General features: G+C 36.8%; 1 protein-coding gene across 2 annotated transcripts; it reads left to right on the forward strand.

Moving 5' to 3' along the window:
- Positions 1-546: 546 nt before the first annotated feature.
- Positions 547-17,494, forward strand: FKBP3 (FKBP prolyl isomerase 3). Of its 2 annotated transcripts, none has more exons than XM_032871197.1 (7): positions 547-700; positions 3,396-3,497; positions 5,047-5,154; positions 13,402-13,537; positions 14,037-14,104; positions 15,767-15,864; positions 17,142-17,494. In XM_032871197.1, the coding sequence occupies exons 1-7, from the start codon at positions 593-595 to the stop codon at positions 17,194-17,196; spliced, it is 675 nt and encodes a 224-aa protein (XP_032727088.1). In that variant the 5' UTR covers positions 547-592; the 3' UTR covers positions 17,197-17,494. The 2 variants fall into 2 exon arrangements, with proteins under 2 accessions (XP_032727088.1, XP_032727089.1); XM_032871198.1 differs by lacking the exon at positions 547-700 and adding an exon at positions 837-1,079.
- Positions 17,495-17,780: the final 286 nt, after the last annotated feature.

Raw genomic sequence — 17,780 nt, forward strand, 5'->3', positions numbered from 1 at the left:
TCGCTTTATTTGGTCAAGTGTCTTGAGCTTGCTTTTAAACAAACTTTCTCGTGTGTTTTTATTTCTTGGGCGGGGTAGGGAGCAGTTGTATTTTAGTTTCACTTGGGTGAGTTTCAAAAGGGAGATGTGGGGTATGGGTTGTTCTGACGGGCAAGGACTGAACCTACTCAGGTGTGAATTTTTAGGCTAGAACTAGATAAAATGTGATTACAAGTCTGAATTTTTTTTTTTTAAGCAGTTTATATATAGGCTCTTAAAGGCATAGCAGCCCGTCGGGAATACACAAGTGTAGGTAATGGTAAATACCACTACTAACACCCGTTGCTTCACGGGGTTCCAATTAAAGGCGGACGACAGCTTCAGAAGCCCGCACAGTCCGTCGCAATGACCGCATCACCTGGATCACACCGGGTCTCAACCGAGGCCTTCTATGTACAGCCTTGACGTCACTCAAGGACGCGCACTAATCCCGCCACGTCGCACCGTGACCCCGCCCCCTCGAGCTCCAAGCAGGGGTCACGCCACGCCCCAGGGGCGGGGCGATGCCCAACCTAGGCGGGCTGGTTCAGTAAAGCAGAGGCAGCGGGGGAAGATGGCGGCGGCCGTGCCACAGCGGGCCTGGACCGTGGAGCAGCTGCGCAGCGAGCAGCTACCCAAGAAGGACATTATCAAGTTTCTACAGGACCACGGTTCAGATTCGGTACCAGAGGCGGCGGGGCGGCCGGGCTGGTGCGGCTGAGGGACGCCTCACCCCCCCGGAGATGCCCGTACATTCCGTATTCCTCCGTGCGCCCGCCCTCGTCCTTCCGCGGCCGGTGGCCTGGAAGGCCGGAGAGGCCCCGCGTGCGCGGGGAACCAAGCTCCCGCCCTTCTGGGCTGCCCCATTTGGGCGGGGGTATCGGTTTTATTTCTTGGGGCAGGCAGGAAGAAATCGCATAATTAAAACCTCATTGGGGTCCTTGAGTGAGGGTGGAAGCCATGAAAAAGAGCTCAGGAGATACTGGGGGTGGGGACGGGTGCCCGAGCTCTAGGGACCTGGGTGAGACCCCTACGGTGGAGAGTAGGCCATTAGAGAAATGGTAAGGATTGTGAAGACTTTTGAGAACGGTATGTGCGTTTTGGTTTTTCTCATCAGTCACTAAATACTGAACACTAATGCGTGTAATTTTTTAAAAATCCGTAGATTGCGGTTTAACTTTTTTAAAATATCGACTCTTTACATGACCTTTTCACCTTTATACTGAGGGTAGTTAGATGCGCATTTAGTGTACAGTATCTCCCATTGTTAGAAACTAAGATGTATTTGGCATTCTTTATCCTTGTACGCCCTGCGTTTTTCAGTCTAGTCTCCATCTTAACCACCCAACTCTGATCACAAGTGTTTTGGGGGGTTTCTTTGGTTCGGTGGGGTTTTTTTTTTGTCAGACTTTTTTCCCTTCGGAAATTAAGATCATTCATACCTCTCTTAAATTGCCGAACCACTGTACAGTTCGTGCACTCTGCATTCCCCATTTATGGGAAATAGAAACAGCAATCTGTATGGCTTCTCTACAGTTTTTCATTTAAGTTCTAAACTTGAATTAGAAAAATTCTTTCTGGGTTCTTCTGTAATGATGTTTATTTTCATTTTGAGGTGTCTTTTTTTTTTAAGATTGTATTTATTTGAGAGAGAGCACAAGCAAGGTAAGCTGCAGACAGGGAGATGGGACCTCCCCTGCAGAGCAGGGAGTGGGATGTGGGCCTCTCATCCTACGACCCTGGGATCATGACCCCAGCTGAAGGCAGTCCCTTAACCAACTGAGCCATCAAGGCCACCGATTTTGAGGTGTCTTGAAGGAAGGAAATAAAGTTATTATCTAGCAACCAGTTCCATACATCTAGAATAAGGATCCTGACATCAGCAAATACTTAACACAATGTCTATAGCAAGAGTGTTTGGTGATACAGAGTAAAAGAAAGACCATGCCTTAGGTATTCCATTTTATACCATTTTAATGGAGTTATTTTCTCTTAAGTCAATTCATATTTTCAACGGGAACAATAGAATAAACTAGGCATTATTATTTGTTAACATTTAATGCCTCAGTCCTGTATGTCATCAGATTCTTAACACTGTACAATCAAATGTAAGACTGGCCTATTGGGGACAATTTCAAGAGACTTGAGTTATCAAAATATTTTTTGATAGATTAATCTCTTAAGTGCATATTCTCCAGTATTCATTCACATACTTAAGCCTATATTTGACAGTCACTATTTTATTGATCATAAGATACTAAGGAGATGTTTGTATTTTGGATATTTTTGGAATCTTGCAAAAGAAATGACTTGAGTGCTAAAAGCAACTGATACTTCCATTTCATCAAAATAACCTTTCCCCATCAGTCTTTATCATTTAGAACATTTCTCTAATTGGGGGAGAGGAAAAGCAGAGGAGAAAAGAATACAGCACTGATAGTGTTAGAAAAGTTCTTTTATCAAAGGACAGAATATGCCAGAGGACAGTTTTGAGAAAATAACAAAAATGAGGAATCAAGGACCAAAAGGCAGAAAAGGAAGCAGAATAAAATAAGGAAAACAAAGACATTATTAAAATCCCCACATTGCTTGATTTTGAGATGAAGTTAGTATTTTCATGTCCATTTACCAACGTAGTTTAAGTTTGCCAACTTTAGAGAAGTGGAATTCTGTTACTTTGGTTTATTAAGTACATTGTTATTAGTCCTGATAGCTAATATTTATTAAGTTCTCACCAGGCAACAGACTATGTTTAAATGTATTAAATGGACTATTGCATTTATCCTTAGAACAAGATGTTGTTATTAATCTTCCATTATGATATCGAAACTGAGTCTTTAGGAAAGCTTAGTCCTTTGTCTTAAGATCAGATAGCTAGGATTTTAATACAGATAATCTGACTCCTCAACCCACACACTCAACCACCATATATCCAGCGTTGTTTAACAGTGCTTTCCAGGCAAGAATGAGTTACAGCTTTGTCTAGATAGGTATGCCCAACATGGTTGGAGATTCCTGGGACCATAGCCAAGTAACATCCTGCCAGTAGCAGCATCATCCAGTTACCAAAATGTGCTTTCTATGTAAATGTTCTGCAAGTTCTGTAATGGGAAAAGCGTTAGTATGCAACAGTGTGACCACTGCATAATATTACAGTTCCCAGTCTTGTCAATAATTTTTATTAATACACTGTATCTTTTAATCTTCCTTAAATCTTTTTTGTTATGAAGGGTATAAAATATATTTATTTCATTTTTTCCATCATAAGTAGTTTTATTGAAGATATAATTACTAACATAAAAGGTCATTTTCCTGAATTTTAGACCCTTGTTACATGAGGGAGATTATTTTGACTTACCAGCTTTTTTTCTTTATAGTTTCTTGCAGAACATAAGTTATTAGGAAACATTAAAAATGTGGCCAAGACAGCTAACAAGGACCATTTGGTTACAGCCTACAACCATCTTTTTGAAAGTAAGGTGAGTATTGTTTCATTTCATTACCAGAATATTATTTTAGATATTTTATTTGCAAAAAGAAGTTTTAAATTTATTTGCAGAATATGTTTAAGTTTTTCCACCTGGCATTTTTCTTAACTATAATCACAAATGGACTAGCTGCCAAATCTAGCAACGTTAATCTGCAGGATGGCAGGATATTATATTTTGAAAGGAACCAAATTTTAAAAAATAATTCCCAGGATGCCTAGATGGCTCAGTCATTTGAGCATCTGACTCTTGATTTTGACTCACATCACTATCTCAAGGTCCTGAGAACAAGCCCTGCACTGGGCTCCCTGTTCATCGGATAGTCTGCTTGAGTCTTTTCCTCTGCCCTTCCCCACACTTGCATATCTCCATGCTCTACTCTCTCTCTCAAAATAAATAAATAAATCTTTCAATAATAATAATTCCCCGTAGGTTAAATTAAGACAATAAATAAGGGTACTGAAAAGTCAAAAATCCAAAGTTCCATTTCATTAATGAATTTAAAATCTTAGTTAGATTTAGGCTGACCCTTTAGAAAAACACATTTTAAGAAATTCTCTAATACCTTTTCACTATGAAATGACCATCTTCCACAGCAAGGAGTCTTTTTTTTTTTTTAAGATTTTATTTATTTATTTGACAGAGATCACAAATAGGCAGAGAGGCAGGCAGAGAGAGAGGGGGATGCAGGCTCCCCGCCGAGCAGAGAGCCCAATGCAGGGCTCGATCCCAGGACCCTGACCTGAACCAAAGGCAGAGGCTTAACCCACTGAGCCACCCAGGCACCCTGCAAGGAGTCTTTATTAAGGAATTGTGTGAATTTTTTTTTTAAGATTTATTTATTTATTAGAGAGAACACAAGCAGGGAGGACGGACAGAGGGAGACGGAGAACCTGACTCCCTGCTGAGCAGGGACCCCCCCCCCCACACCACCAAGGGGCTTGATCCCAGGTCTCTGGGATCATGACCTGAGCCAAAGGCAGAGGGGCCCAACCAACTGAGCCACCCAGAAACCCCAGGAACTGTGTGAATTGTATTCATATCTGAGTCTGAGTTGGCCTTTCTACATCTTTTTTTTTTTCCCTTTTAAAGATTTATTTATTCATTTTAGAGCAAGACAGAGTACAGGGGAGGGGTGGGGCAGAGGAAGAAGGAGAGAATCCCAAGCAGACTCCCCATGAGCACGGAGTCCAACACAGGGCTTTATCCCATGACCCCAAGATCATGACCAAAGCTGAAACCAAGAGTCGGAGGCCCAACTGACTGAGTCACCCAGTCGCCTCTGAATTGTCCTTTCTGAAAATCTCCTTTTCAGCATTTATATTATGAGATGCTTTGAGGTGTCTAATTTGTTGATTAAAATGTTTAACATAAGATTTTTCCTTTGTTCTTAGGTAGTTTCCATTTATTTGTATTTGAGTTATATGGCCTATATTCATGATGTACATGTTCATTAAATTGAAAAGTTGAAAATCTAGATGTCCCTTCTAGCTTTTAGCCTGTTCTGAATATGGTAAACAGTAGAACATTTTCCTTACAGCGTTTCAAGGGTACGGAAAGTATAAGTAAAGTGTCTGAGCAGGTGAAAAATGTGAAGCTTAATGAAGATAAACCCAAAGAAACCAAGTCTGAAGAGACTGTGGATGAGGTTTGTATATAATATTATTTTATTTCTCTTGTGAATTTGAGAAAAGTATTTGTTTACAGCCCTGCTTTCTCATACGGGGTGGAAGAGTATGGCTACTTTCAGTGAGCCAAACACTGATTTGGAGTGTGTTATCTCCCTTAGGTATACTGAACCAGAATAAAACGTGTAAGAACCAAAGCTTTACAGTTATTAAGCCTTTCCTATAAAATACCTCTAGCTTTGTATTTTATAGTTCCTCTATGTCTGACCAGAACTTCTGAAATTCCAAAGCCATTAAAGGTCCTGATTTATAGTCAAGTTGGACTGAGTAAAAGATACTTCACTGTGATTATTTTTAGCTTTTTCTAATGTACATGGTATCCTTGGCCATAGAAATAGTCCAGGCTTGGCTACAGGGTGTGGAGTCATCTGCCTCATCTTTTGCAACATAGGTTTTACATTTTGGTACAAGGGTTTGAAGAACTAGATAAAACCATTTCTGCAGAGGGACAGCCTCAGTAGAGCCAAGGACAGCAGTTAGAATAGACGCAATAGAGCTGAATTGACTTTAATCTTGCCACTTCTGATAGTACTTGGTAACTAAGCTTACCCATTCTAGCAGTCTTAGTATCAGTGATAATAATCTAGTAATAATAGTATTTTTTAGGTCTTAAAAAGAGGTGCCACTAATGATAAAGGTATGGCATTTGGATATTTGTAGACAGAGTGCAAGTTCAAGTATAGAATTATAGAAGTTTATATGACTGAAGCTAGTTAATTCACATGATATTTTCTTGTTGGTTGAAAAGCACAAATTAATGTTTGTGGATATGTAAACACAATAAAGCAGTTTTGAGGTTTATCACATCTAATATTATTTGATAAATGTTATATGTATTGGACAAATATTGAGCAGCTATTAAGATAAAAAAAGGTATAATAATTACTGAAAAGGATTGCAAAAACAATTGGTAAAATAGTTTACCCTCCAGAAAATTACAATAAAGGAGGTATTAGGCAACAGATTGTATATCATGAAGAGGTTAAGAAAAAGAGAGCTACAAATAGGGTATAAGGGTTGGAGACAATCTAGAAAGATCTTAAGAGGATCCTAAATTACATTCCTTTTTTTAAAGACCTCTTTTCTCAGGGGCACCTGGGTGGCACAGTTGCTAAGCATCCAGCTCTTGGTGTCAGCTCAGGTTACACTCTCAGGATTGTGAGATTGAGCCCCATACTGGGCTCCATGCTCAGTGCAGAGTCTATTTAAGACTCTCACTCTTCCCCTACTTCCCCCACATGCTTTCTCTTTCTTTAAACAAATAAATATTTTTAAAAATAAAATTACAAATCTGATTCTGTAACTTCTCTTTAAAACTCTTAATTGGCTGTTCAGTGACCTGAAGATTAAAAAAAAAAGTTTCATAATGTATGCTACATGTATTTCCAGCCTCATCTTACACCGTTGCCTCCTTCACTTCTCCCCTGCAGACTATACTGTTTTCATGCTCTACCCTACTATAAAAATGCCGTTCTCTTTATAAGCCTTCCCCTAATCACGTACCTCAAAGAAACCTCTTCCAGCTTATAGCCTACAGTGGGTTAGGTCACTGTGTCATTCCCATCTTAGACTTGTGCTTCCTCTTTAGGTCTCATAACCCATGCAGTTACACACATGACTATATTCTCTGTTAGAATGACGGTCAGGACCAAGTCTACCACCATCCGAATGTATCTCCAGTTTCTGACACATGGAACATATTCAAATATTTATTGAATAATAATAGGGATAATTATGTTAACATACTCTGATTTTTAGAGGCTATGATGTGATCCAGTTAAATTGTAATGATTACTCTCAAAGTTCTTTATCTCTGTCTACAAGTACCTAGTTCAGATCCAGTCTCAAGAATGCAGTTCTTTTCATCACTCTGAAGTAAGAAATTGCTGTAAAACCAGGAAATTACTAAAAGCCAGGTCCATTCAAGCACACAATTCAGGTGTAGCTTTGGGAATGATCTGACTTCTCACCATGAACTAAGCAGGTTCTTGCAGTGAAACCCAAAATCAGATCAAATAACTACTACTGTGAATGTGTGTTATATAGGTCCCAGAAAGTCCAGTTTGTTTTCTGGCATCATCAAAACCTATACCTTCTGTCTCCTTGAGGATTCACAGTGCAAGTTAGCTGATGACAGCTCTGAGAAGTCATGCAGAATAAAGGCATATTTAACTTTCTTCAATGTAGTGATTCCCAAACTTAATTATGGTAAACCCCTTTTCTTTTCTAACAATGTTAACAATGCTAAGGAATAAGTGATCTCTAAAAGATACTTTGTGAAACACTGAAATGGAGGCTATCCCTAGGCAGACTGGCACCTTCACCATTAAGACTGAGCTGTAATCACCAGTTTAATTTTTTTTTTTTTTTTGCATTATTCTACGACCTAGATTTAATGTAGATAACACAACGTGCCCAAACATCTTGGGACAACAAATGGGAAAACAATGAAATGACATTAAGATTTAAAATATGGTTACTGTTCAGTAATTGTATCTTATCCATTCAAATAGTTAAGTGTGATTTCTTAAAAAAGTCTTAAGATAGTCTAGTATTTTTTCATAAAAAAATTATGTAATCATTCTCATTTTGTTTTACCAGATTTTGTAAGTCAACCATATTTTTAAAATATTTTTCTGATATAAAAATAACATACGCTGTTTTTCAAATAGAAAAGTGGGGCACCTGGGTGGCTCAGTGGGTTAAGCCTCTGCTTTCAGCTCAGGTCATGATCTCAGGGTCCTGGGATCAAGCCCCGCATTGGGCTTCCTGCTCAGCAGAGAGCCTGCTTCCTCCTCTCTCTGCCTACCTCTCTGCCTACTTGTGATCTTTCTCTGTCAAATAAATAAATAAAATCTTAAAAAAAAAAGAAAAAGTAACAGAAAAGTTTAGAGAATAAATATTCCAGCACCTAGAAATGAACATGTTTAACATTTCAGAATGTTGTCTTTGAATATTTTCTAAGTGCATATTGATTTAAATAGTTGAGATATTACTATAGTTAGAAATTACTATTGATTTTTCACTTTATAAGAATTTTTCCACATTATAAAAAATTGAGTATTAGAATTACATAAACATGTGGTTATTTTGCCACTGTGGATAATGGTGCATTGAATAAGTGCACAAAGTTTTTTTTCCTAAGCTTCAGATTATTTCTTGAGCATATATTTGTATAAATAGAATTATTATTATTTATTACACTTGTGATCTTTTTAAATTGCATTCCAAAGAGATGGCACCAGTTTATACTGCTACTAGTAGACACCTCCTCACCATTTATGAGTAACATTTTTCATTAAAACAACCTTGGAATGGGAGTGTCAGCAAGGAAGTTAATGGTTGCTTTTATAATAATACATGTACTCGTGCTGTAGATGTGACTTGATTTAGGGAGTCAGCCTAGCCTTAGTTGAAAGTGCTAATTCTTAGACTCTAAATTAAATAGGACTATATATACTCTATCCAGGCATTACTTTCTGGTAAAAAAGATGGAAAAAAGACTGTCAGGTCACTGTGAGTTTAAATGAATTGACGTAAGAAAAACAAAATGATTTGTGTAATACTTGGCATTCCATATGTGCTTGGGTAAAGTGGTTAAGAGCGTGGGACTTTACATGCTAGCGCCTGGTTTCCAGTCCTGCTCAGCCACTTAGGAGCTGTAGGTGCATAAGCAAGTTGCTTAACCACTCTATTTCTGTATTTCCTTTTTTGTAAAATAGGAATAATGTACCTAATGCATAAGGTAGTAACAATTAAGAGTTAATTTATGTAAAGCATTTGGATAGTGTCCAGCACATAGAGGATACTCAGTAGTTGCTATTTTAACTGATATCACTAGAGGTTAACTATCATCAGTACTGGTTTTTTGTTTTTTTGTTTTTTTTTTTAAGATTTTATTTATTTATTTGACAGAGATCACAGGTAGGCAGAGAGGCAGGCAGAGAGAGAGGGGAAGCAGGCTCCCTGCTGAGCAGAGAGCCCCATGTGGGGCTCAATCCTAGGATCCTGAGATCATGACCTGAGCCGAAGTCAGAGCCTTAACCCACTGAGCCACCCAGGCGCCCCTATCATCAGTACTATTATTTGAGGTATTCAGGCATAGTGGAAGAACAGGGGCTTTGGATTCAGACAAGCCCACGTCCATATTCATTCTCTACTACTCATCAGCTCTGTTGCAAATTCCCTGAACCTCAGTCTCTTCATCTGCAAAAATGCAAGTAGGTGATACCTTCTTCAGAGGATTAAGAGTAAGTGGGATGGTATGTGTTACGTAGCTGGAAAATACTAGATGTTTAATGTCTTTTATTTTCTTTTCCCATTATTAAATGTTTTGTAGTGTAAATTCTGTATACATACTTTAATTTTTTTAAAAGGTTTTATTTTAATTCATTAGTTAACATACAGTGTTACATTCATCTCAGGTGTACACTATAGTAATTCCGCACTTCCACACATCACCTAGTGCTCATCACCACAAGTGGACTTCTTAATCCCCATCACCTGTTTAACCCATACCCCCCCCCCACCACCACCACTGACCTCCCCTCTGGGAACATCAGTTTGGTCTCTGTAGTTAAGAGTCTGTTTCTTGGTTTATCTGTCTCTCTCACTTTTTTTCCCTTTGCTTGTTTTATTAAATTCCACATAAGTGAAATTATATGGTATTTGTCTTTCTCTGACTTACTTCGCTTAGCATAATACTCTGGCTCCATCCATGCCATTGCAGAGACAAGATTTCATTCTTTTTATGGCTGAATAATACTCCATTGTATGTATATATACTACATCTTCATTATCCATTCGTCATCAATCAGTGGACACTTGGGCTGCTTCCTTATCTTGGTTTTTATAACTAATGCTGCTATAAACATAGGGGAGCATATATCCCTTTGAATTAGTGTTCTTCTTTTGGTTAGTACTCAGAAGTGCAATTGCTATTTTTAACTTTTTGAAGAACCTCCATACAGTTTTCCACAGTGGCTGCACCAGTTTGCATTCCTGCCAACAGTGTGAGAGGGTTCCCCTTTCTCCACAGCCCCACCAATACCTGTTGTTTATTGCGTTACTGATTTTAACTATTTTGACAGGTGTGAGGTGTTATCTCTAGTTTTGATTTGCATTTCCCTGATAAAGTGATGATGAGCATCTTTTATTCTTTTAAAGATTTTAGTTACTGATTTTATCAGAGCACAAGCAGGGGGATGACAGCCAGAGGGAAGGAAGCAGCAGACTCCCTGCTGAACAAGGAGCCTGATGCAGGACTGGATCCCAGGACCCTGGGATCATAACCTGAGCCAAGCCAGATGCTTAACCAACTGAGCCACCCAGGCATTCCGATGAGCATCTTTTCATATGTTTGTTGGCCATCTGGATTGTCTTCTTTGAAGAAATGTCTATTCATATCTTCTATTTTTAAATTGGATTATTTCTTTTTTAGGTGTTGAGTTGTATAAATTCTTTATATATTTTGGAAACTAACCCTTTATCAGCTATGTCATTTGCAAATACCTTCTCCCATTCTATAGGTTGCCTTTGTGTTGTTTTCTTCACTGTACTGAAGCTTTTTATTTTGATGTAGTCTGATTAGTTTATTTTTGCTTTTATTTCCCTTGCCTCAAGAGACATACCTAGAAAGAAATTGCCACAACCGATGTTAGAGACCTTACTGGCTATGCTCTCTTCTAGAATTTTTATGGTAAAGTCTCGCATTTAAATCTTCAGTCCATTTTGAATTTATTTTTGTGTATGGTGAAAGAAAATGAGAGAAAAGTTTCACTCTTTTTCATGTTGCTGCCAGTTTTCCCAAGATTGTTTGTTGAAGAGACTGTCTTTTTCCATTGGATATTTTTTCCTGCTTTGTCGAAGATTAGTTGACCATATAGTTGCGGGCTCATTTCTGGGTTTTCTATTCTGTTGCATTGATCTGTGTGTCCGTTTTTGTGCCGGTACCATACTGTTTTGATCACAACAGCTTTGTAATACAACTTGATGTCCAGAATTGTGATGCCACCAGGTCTGCTTTTCTTTTTCAAGGTTGCTTTGGTTATTTGGAGTCTTTTGTGGTTCTATGCAAATTTTAGGGTTGTTTATTCTAGCTCTGTGGAAAATGATGTTGGTATTTTGATAGAGGTTACATTAAACATTTAGATTGCTTTGGGTAGTATAGACATTTTTAAATATTTGTTCTTCCAACCCATGAGCATGGAATGTCTTTCCCTTTCTATGTGTCCTTTGAATTTCTTTTATCAGTGTTTTATACTTTACAGAGCAGGGTCTTTCACTTATTTGGTTAGGTTAATTCCTAGGTATCCTATTATTTTGGGTGCAACTGTAAATGGGATTATTTTCTTAATATCTCTTTCCGATGCTTCATTATTGGTGTATAGAAATGTAACAGATTTCTGTACATTGATTTTGTATCCTGTGACTACGAAATTCATTTATCAATTCTAGTAGTTTTTTGCTTGAAGTCTTTCACATTTTCTGTATAAATTCTGTAAATTTTTTTAATTCTATATATTCTTAAGTTTGAATAAGAAATTGCTTTTTTCCCAGAAGGAAGGTGGGTTGGGAGGATGGGTGAAGTAGGTGAAGGGGATTAAGAATTCGCTTACTTTGATGAGTGCTTGAGTAATGTATAGAATTGTTGAATCACTATATTGTACATCTGAAACTAATATAACACTCTATGTTAATTACACTGAAATTAAAAAATAATTAAGAGATTTTAAAAAATAAAAAAATGGGCTTAATACTGATACATTGACTTTTAAAGATTAGTTTCTTTAATGCATCATAATGAATATTTGAATAGTAGAAATAATAATTACACTGATAAGAACCAAACAGTATATAATGGGAGGTAGAACACAACGTAGTCTATAATGAGCTTTGTTTGGCATTATAAAGTATGGTAGTTTTTACATAAAATAGATAAAATAGCTCAAGTAATTATTTGAGCACTATTTAACATTAATAATTGTAAGGGGCAGTAATAAAGGACTGGATCAAATTATTCTTTCTCTTTTAACTTACTATCTGTTTACACTTCAGTTTATCATACATTTTTTTTAACAATAATAAACTGATACTATTCACTGTTAAAGTACTGCCCCCCCCAAAAAAAAAAACCAAACTAACTGCTTTTCTCACATATATGAATCCCCACTGATTAGTCTTTAGCTTCTTTAAGATTTTATTTATTTGAAGAGACACAGCAAGAAAGGGAACACAAGCAGGGGGAGTAGAAGAGGGGGAAGAAGCAGGCTTCCTGCTGAGCATGAGCAGGGAGCCCCATGCAAGGCTGTCTCAGGACCCTGGGATCATGACCTGAGCTGAAGGCAGATGCTCAATGAATGAACCACCTAGGTGCCCCACCTTTAGCTTTCTTTAAAAGCTTCTGATAATCCTGTTTTGTTCTAGGAAATATGTCTGTTATGATACTTTCTATAGATAATTCTGTTTATTATATGAACTTTAAAGTTCAGGAACAAATGGAATATTACTGTATTCCTTCTAATTAGATATAGTAAAAATATTTAGTAATGACAAATTATTGGTGCTAAACAACTCAGATTTTTGAAAAAAAAGTTACAGTGCTTTATTTAATGTCTTACAGTTTTATAGGAATTAGATAGTAATGATATTTCTTTTTTTTTTTTTTAAGATTTTATTTATTTATTTGACAGAGAGAGATCACAAGTAGACAGAGAGGCAGGCAGAGAGAGAGGAGGAAGCAGGCTCCCTGCTGAGCAGAGAGCCCGATGCAGGGCTCGATCCCAGAACCCTGGGATCATGACCTGAGCGGAAGGCAGAGGCTTTAACCCACTGAACCACCCAGGCGCCCCAGTAATGATATTTCTAACCTTGGAAAATAATGGGATTTATTTTATGGTTTGTTGAATAATAGAATTTGTCAAAAGAACATTGGTTTCCAAGGTAGCTGGAAGTTACTTGAAATTATAGATAGGCTGTTTATTAATATTGCCACAGACTTGCAAGTAGATAATGAGTTTTGTTTTTTTTTAAACTCAGAGGTAAATAGTTTGTTACCTAATCTGTGAAACTTTGTGACCAGACTTGGGTCATAATTGGCTATATAAGAATTCTCTTTGTCCAAAAAAAAAAAAAAAGAAAAAGAATTCTCTTTGTCATCCTTCTAAAAGAAGGATGTGAGTTAACTGTGTTGTTTTGTTTGTTTTTAGGGTCCACCAAAATATATAAAATCTGTTCTTAAAAAAGGAGATAAAACCAACTTTCCCAAAAAGGGTGATGTTGTTCACTGCTGGTATACAGGAACACTACAGGATGGGACTGTTTTTGATACTAATATTCAAACGAGTAAGTCTAAATGTAATCTTACCTTTCTATATTTAAGGCATTGCAAAATATGTGTGTGGTACATGAACAGTTGGCTGCACCTTTCTCTTGGCTGTCACTTTTTTCCAGAAGTCTTTTGCACCTGTGATTTACTTGGACTCAGAGGTCTTCAGTTCACTATTTATTGGCCGGGTGAATAAATACTTCTTGGTCATTGGGAAGCAAAAAATAAGCTTAGTCGAAACTTGGTTAATATCCCAAAGTTGAGGCTTTCGTATTTAATGTAAAAGTCAGAACAGAGTGCTGTTTTAGTAGTGTAAATATAGGTCCTTATTCTCTCCCTCGTTTTAGACCATAACTATTTTTACATACAGAATTTTCTTGGTGCATTAGCTTTCTGAATCTTTATTTCTTTTCAAATGCATAATATGTTAAGTTCTAAAATTAAAGACTTATATCATTACGTTTTTCCAGTGGAACTTAATTTCATCATGCACTATAAGAAAATTTTGTTTTACAGGTTCAAAGAAGAAGAAAAATGCCAAGCCTTTAAGTTTTAAGGTCGGAATAGGCAAAGTTATCAGAGGAGTAAGTAAAAATGGCAATGAATCATTAGATATTTTGGCACATGCTGCATGTGGTATGGTGCCATAATTAGGATTGGGGATATGATGAACAGTCTTTGGAGACTGACAAATCAGTGCTGTCATTGCTAACTGATCTGGCCCAAGTTTTCTGGGTCTCAGTTATGGACACTATAGTCTTCCTCAAGGTTGCTGAACAATTAAATGAGCATAACTACAATGCATAATATAATGAGACTCAAGTATTATTTTCTTTATGTCTGCCTCTTTTACTTTTCATCATAAATTCTTCATCAGAAAGTTTGGCTTTCTAAATTTATCTTTAAGACTCTTATAAAATGTTACATAGGTTGTTTTACCACTTTCACATCAAAGAGAAAGGTAAAATACCTGTTTCACTGAAGTACTTAATATAGAAGCAAAAGTTTATTCTAGGCCTTTTCACCTCTCACAACCGGGATTCAAACACTGGAAAATCTTTCAGATAAAAGCATGCTTTTTTTGGCTACCCTTACTTACATGGAGAGATAATAGAAGGACACTTTGAGAAAAGGGGGAAGGTGGGATTGAGCTGTACTGACCAATGCAGTGTACGAAAGGAGGTAATAGAGCAGGGCTCATTACTGGCTTCACTGAATCAAGTTGTTATTCCAGGGCCCATTTATTATTAAAATGTCTTTATTCACAACATAAAACATTATAACTGAAATGCCTGTTAAATGCACTGAGAACCCTCCATGTTATTCTTTTTATTGTGGGTAAGTCCTAAAAAACAGCTCAATCATATTCAGAGCCCCAAACAGATTATAAAACATCTTAAAACTAAAGGTTTAGTTGAAAATAATCCTAACTGCTACCTGATTATACCAAATTGATAATAACTGTATACCAAGCTAATCAGTTGCTTCCATGACTAATTTGCTTGTGTATTTCTTCTAGTGAACCGTATTAATTTCCATCATATAACAGATCTCTATCCCTTGAGTTTTATCAGAGTATATGATCTGTCATATCTACCTTTGCATCTTGTAGATTTAACTGTTTTTAGTAACTTCCTTTAAGATCCAGGGCATATGGTAGTCTCAGTCGGTAAAGCATGTGACTTATCTGGGGCTTGTGAGTTCAAGCCCCATGTTAGGGGTACAGTTTACTTAAAAGTTAACGTATATATATATGTTTTCATGGAATGGCAACACAGAAACCTGTATCATTTCTTTGAATAGTTTTACCTTCTACAGAAGGTCAGTGCCATAACATGTAGTTTATCTTCTATGTGCCATCCTGACTCCACAATCTAGTGATCTTAAGACGATTTTGTTTTTAGTTTATCCCTCTAATATAAAGTCAGAAGTTTGCCCTGGGATATATCAAGTGTATCAAGTTTTTTATATTACTAATAAACTGGTTTCCATAACTTAAGATAGTTAACATTTTAGAAAGTTCACACTGTAGCATTTGAAGCATATATTGCACTAAAAAAATTGTTTAACGTATCTTTTTTTTTTTTTTTTCATTGAGGAAATAAAAGACAAAGATTCACCCAAGGACGTTGCCTTACGATATAGTAAAATCCAGTAACAATGCTTTTTGGTATATTCAGCCTTCTAGATTTTCATGAATTTTTTTTTCAGTTGTCATTAGTTTTTATTTCATGTTTTGCCTTTAGTGGGATGAAGCACTCTTAACTATGAGTAAAGGAGAAAAGGCTCGACTAGAGATTGAACCAGAATGGGCTTATGGAAAGAAAGGACAGCCTGATGCCAAGTATCCTTTTTTCCTTTGTGAATAAAGAAAAAAACACGAAGAAAGACCACCTGAATGTATAAAAGATATTGTCTAGGTTAACTTGGAGAACAGGAATCATGTCCAGACTAGTATTCCTGATATCTAGATGCTTCTGTATCAGCACCTTCAATATGGACAGGAGTTAATATTTTTCATTGAGAAAAAGTGTGCAAACTTGAGCTAGAATAGATTCTTACTTTTTTTTCCTCTTGAACTCAAGTTTTCTATTTTTAGAGGTAAACTATGAGGTTTTAAGTTTTCATCTTTGAAAGGCAGTTGTTACTGTATGAAGGATTTACTTCAAGGAATTAAGATGTCCGATGTCCAGTACAAACAACTGAAGCAAGTTATAGGATACAAGTATGGCTCATGGTAATTTTATGCTACAGTATAATTTCAGGTAATTAATGGGTACTCAAAGCTTAGAAAGGGAACACATATTGAGGATTACCAGTTGTGAAGTTGAGACCATGGGTCCAACAATGTGTAAGCATCTGTGATTACTACTTATGATAATACTTTTCTGATAGGCCTTGTTTATGAAAATTCAAAAGCCATGCCTCCTGACCATGTCAACCAGAACAATCCAATAATTAAGTTAGAAGGTAGTTTTTTATGTTGTTAGTTCCATTCCCATTGGATTAGTTGGATCAGTTAAAGTACGTTTTTAAAAATTTGGAAGGCCTCTCCAACTTTATCAGTTAAGATTATTTGGGAATATAATAATCCTCTTCTAAACCTATCAAAACTAGATGGCCCAACTGCAGCTCCCCCTCTCTCATGTGAAGCATCTCAAAACCAATCAAATAAAAATCACACTTCTCTGAATTCACCGTCTTAAAATTCATAGCAAATATCAGGCATTAGCTATATGAACTTTGATTTAATATAACTTATACACCCAACTAGATAGAAAAAAAAATTTTTTGGGGGGGGGGTAAGCACAGAGTAGCAGTCTTCATTAGGTGGTGGTAAATTGGGAGTACTGATGAAGCATCCAAGAAAGGAATATCCAAGTCCAAACTCAACCTATCTATCTAGTCGGTCTGTACTGATGATAGGTTATAATCACCATTCACAAAGATATTTTTAGCAACCACTAAGCTAGTATGTACTAGCACCTCCATCAGTCATAAAGCTCTTCTCTTTGGGGTTAATATCCAATATCCATTATATATAATTCTAATTTTAGACTGAGGTTATTGGGGATGAGGAAGAAGTAATTTTTATCAAATTTACCTTGACTTCTTTAACAGAATTCCACCAAATGCAAAACTCATTTTTGAAGTAGAATTAGTGGATATTGACTGAAATAGCAGCAATGCTTCAGATATAATGACATCAGCAACAATAAAACATTGCCTTGAAGAAACTTATGTAACTAATTAGAGCTGGTTACTATTGTAAGGGAAGAGTCAACTGGAAAATTCAAGAGCTCAGATATTGTTTACCCAATCCCCAACTTTTAATATATGTAATCCATTATAATTCCCTAAAGTTTGAAATATTTTACTACAGCTATGTAAAATACTGGTTAAGGAGAAATAACTTTCCTTTACCTCATGTTGTAAACTAAAAGGCTCAATAAAAACATATTCAGTGTCTTGCATTTGTTTGGTATTAATATATAAATGTTCTGATGAGCTTAACCACAGCTAAGGCTTAATCAGAACAAGGAGTTATAGTAAAATTATCTAGACAGCTTTTCCAGGGACACTCCTCTTAAAATCTTTTCTCTTTTTCTAAAGAGCTTTTAAGACTTTTTTAAGATTTTATTTATTTATTTTAGAAAGAGTGTATGTGCATGAGCTGGGGGAGGGGAGAGCGAGGAGCAGAGAAGAGGAAAAGAATCTGGAGCCAACTCCCCACTGAGCTTGGAGCCGGACACAGGGCTC

This window comes from Lontra canadensis, unplaced genomic scaffold (assembly GCF_010015895.1).
Source record: "Lontra canadensis isolate GAN:19392208 unplaced genomic scaffold, GSC_riverotter_1.0 scaffold42, whole genome shotgun sequence".
Lineage (NCBI taxonomy): Eukaryota > Metazoa > Chordata > Mammalia > Carnivora > Mustelidae > Lontra > Lontra canadensis.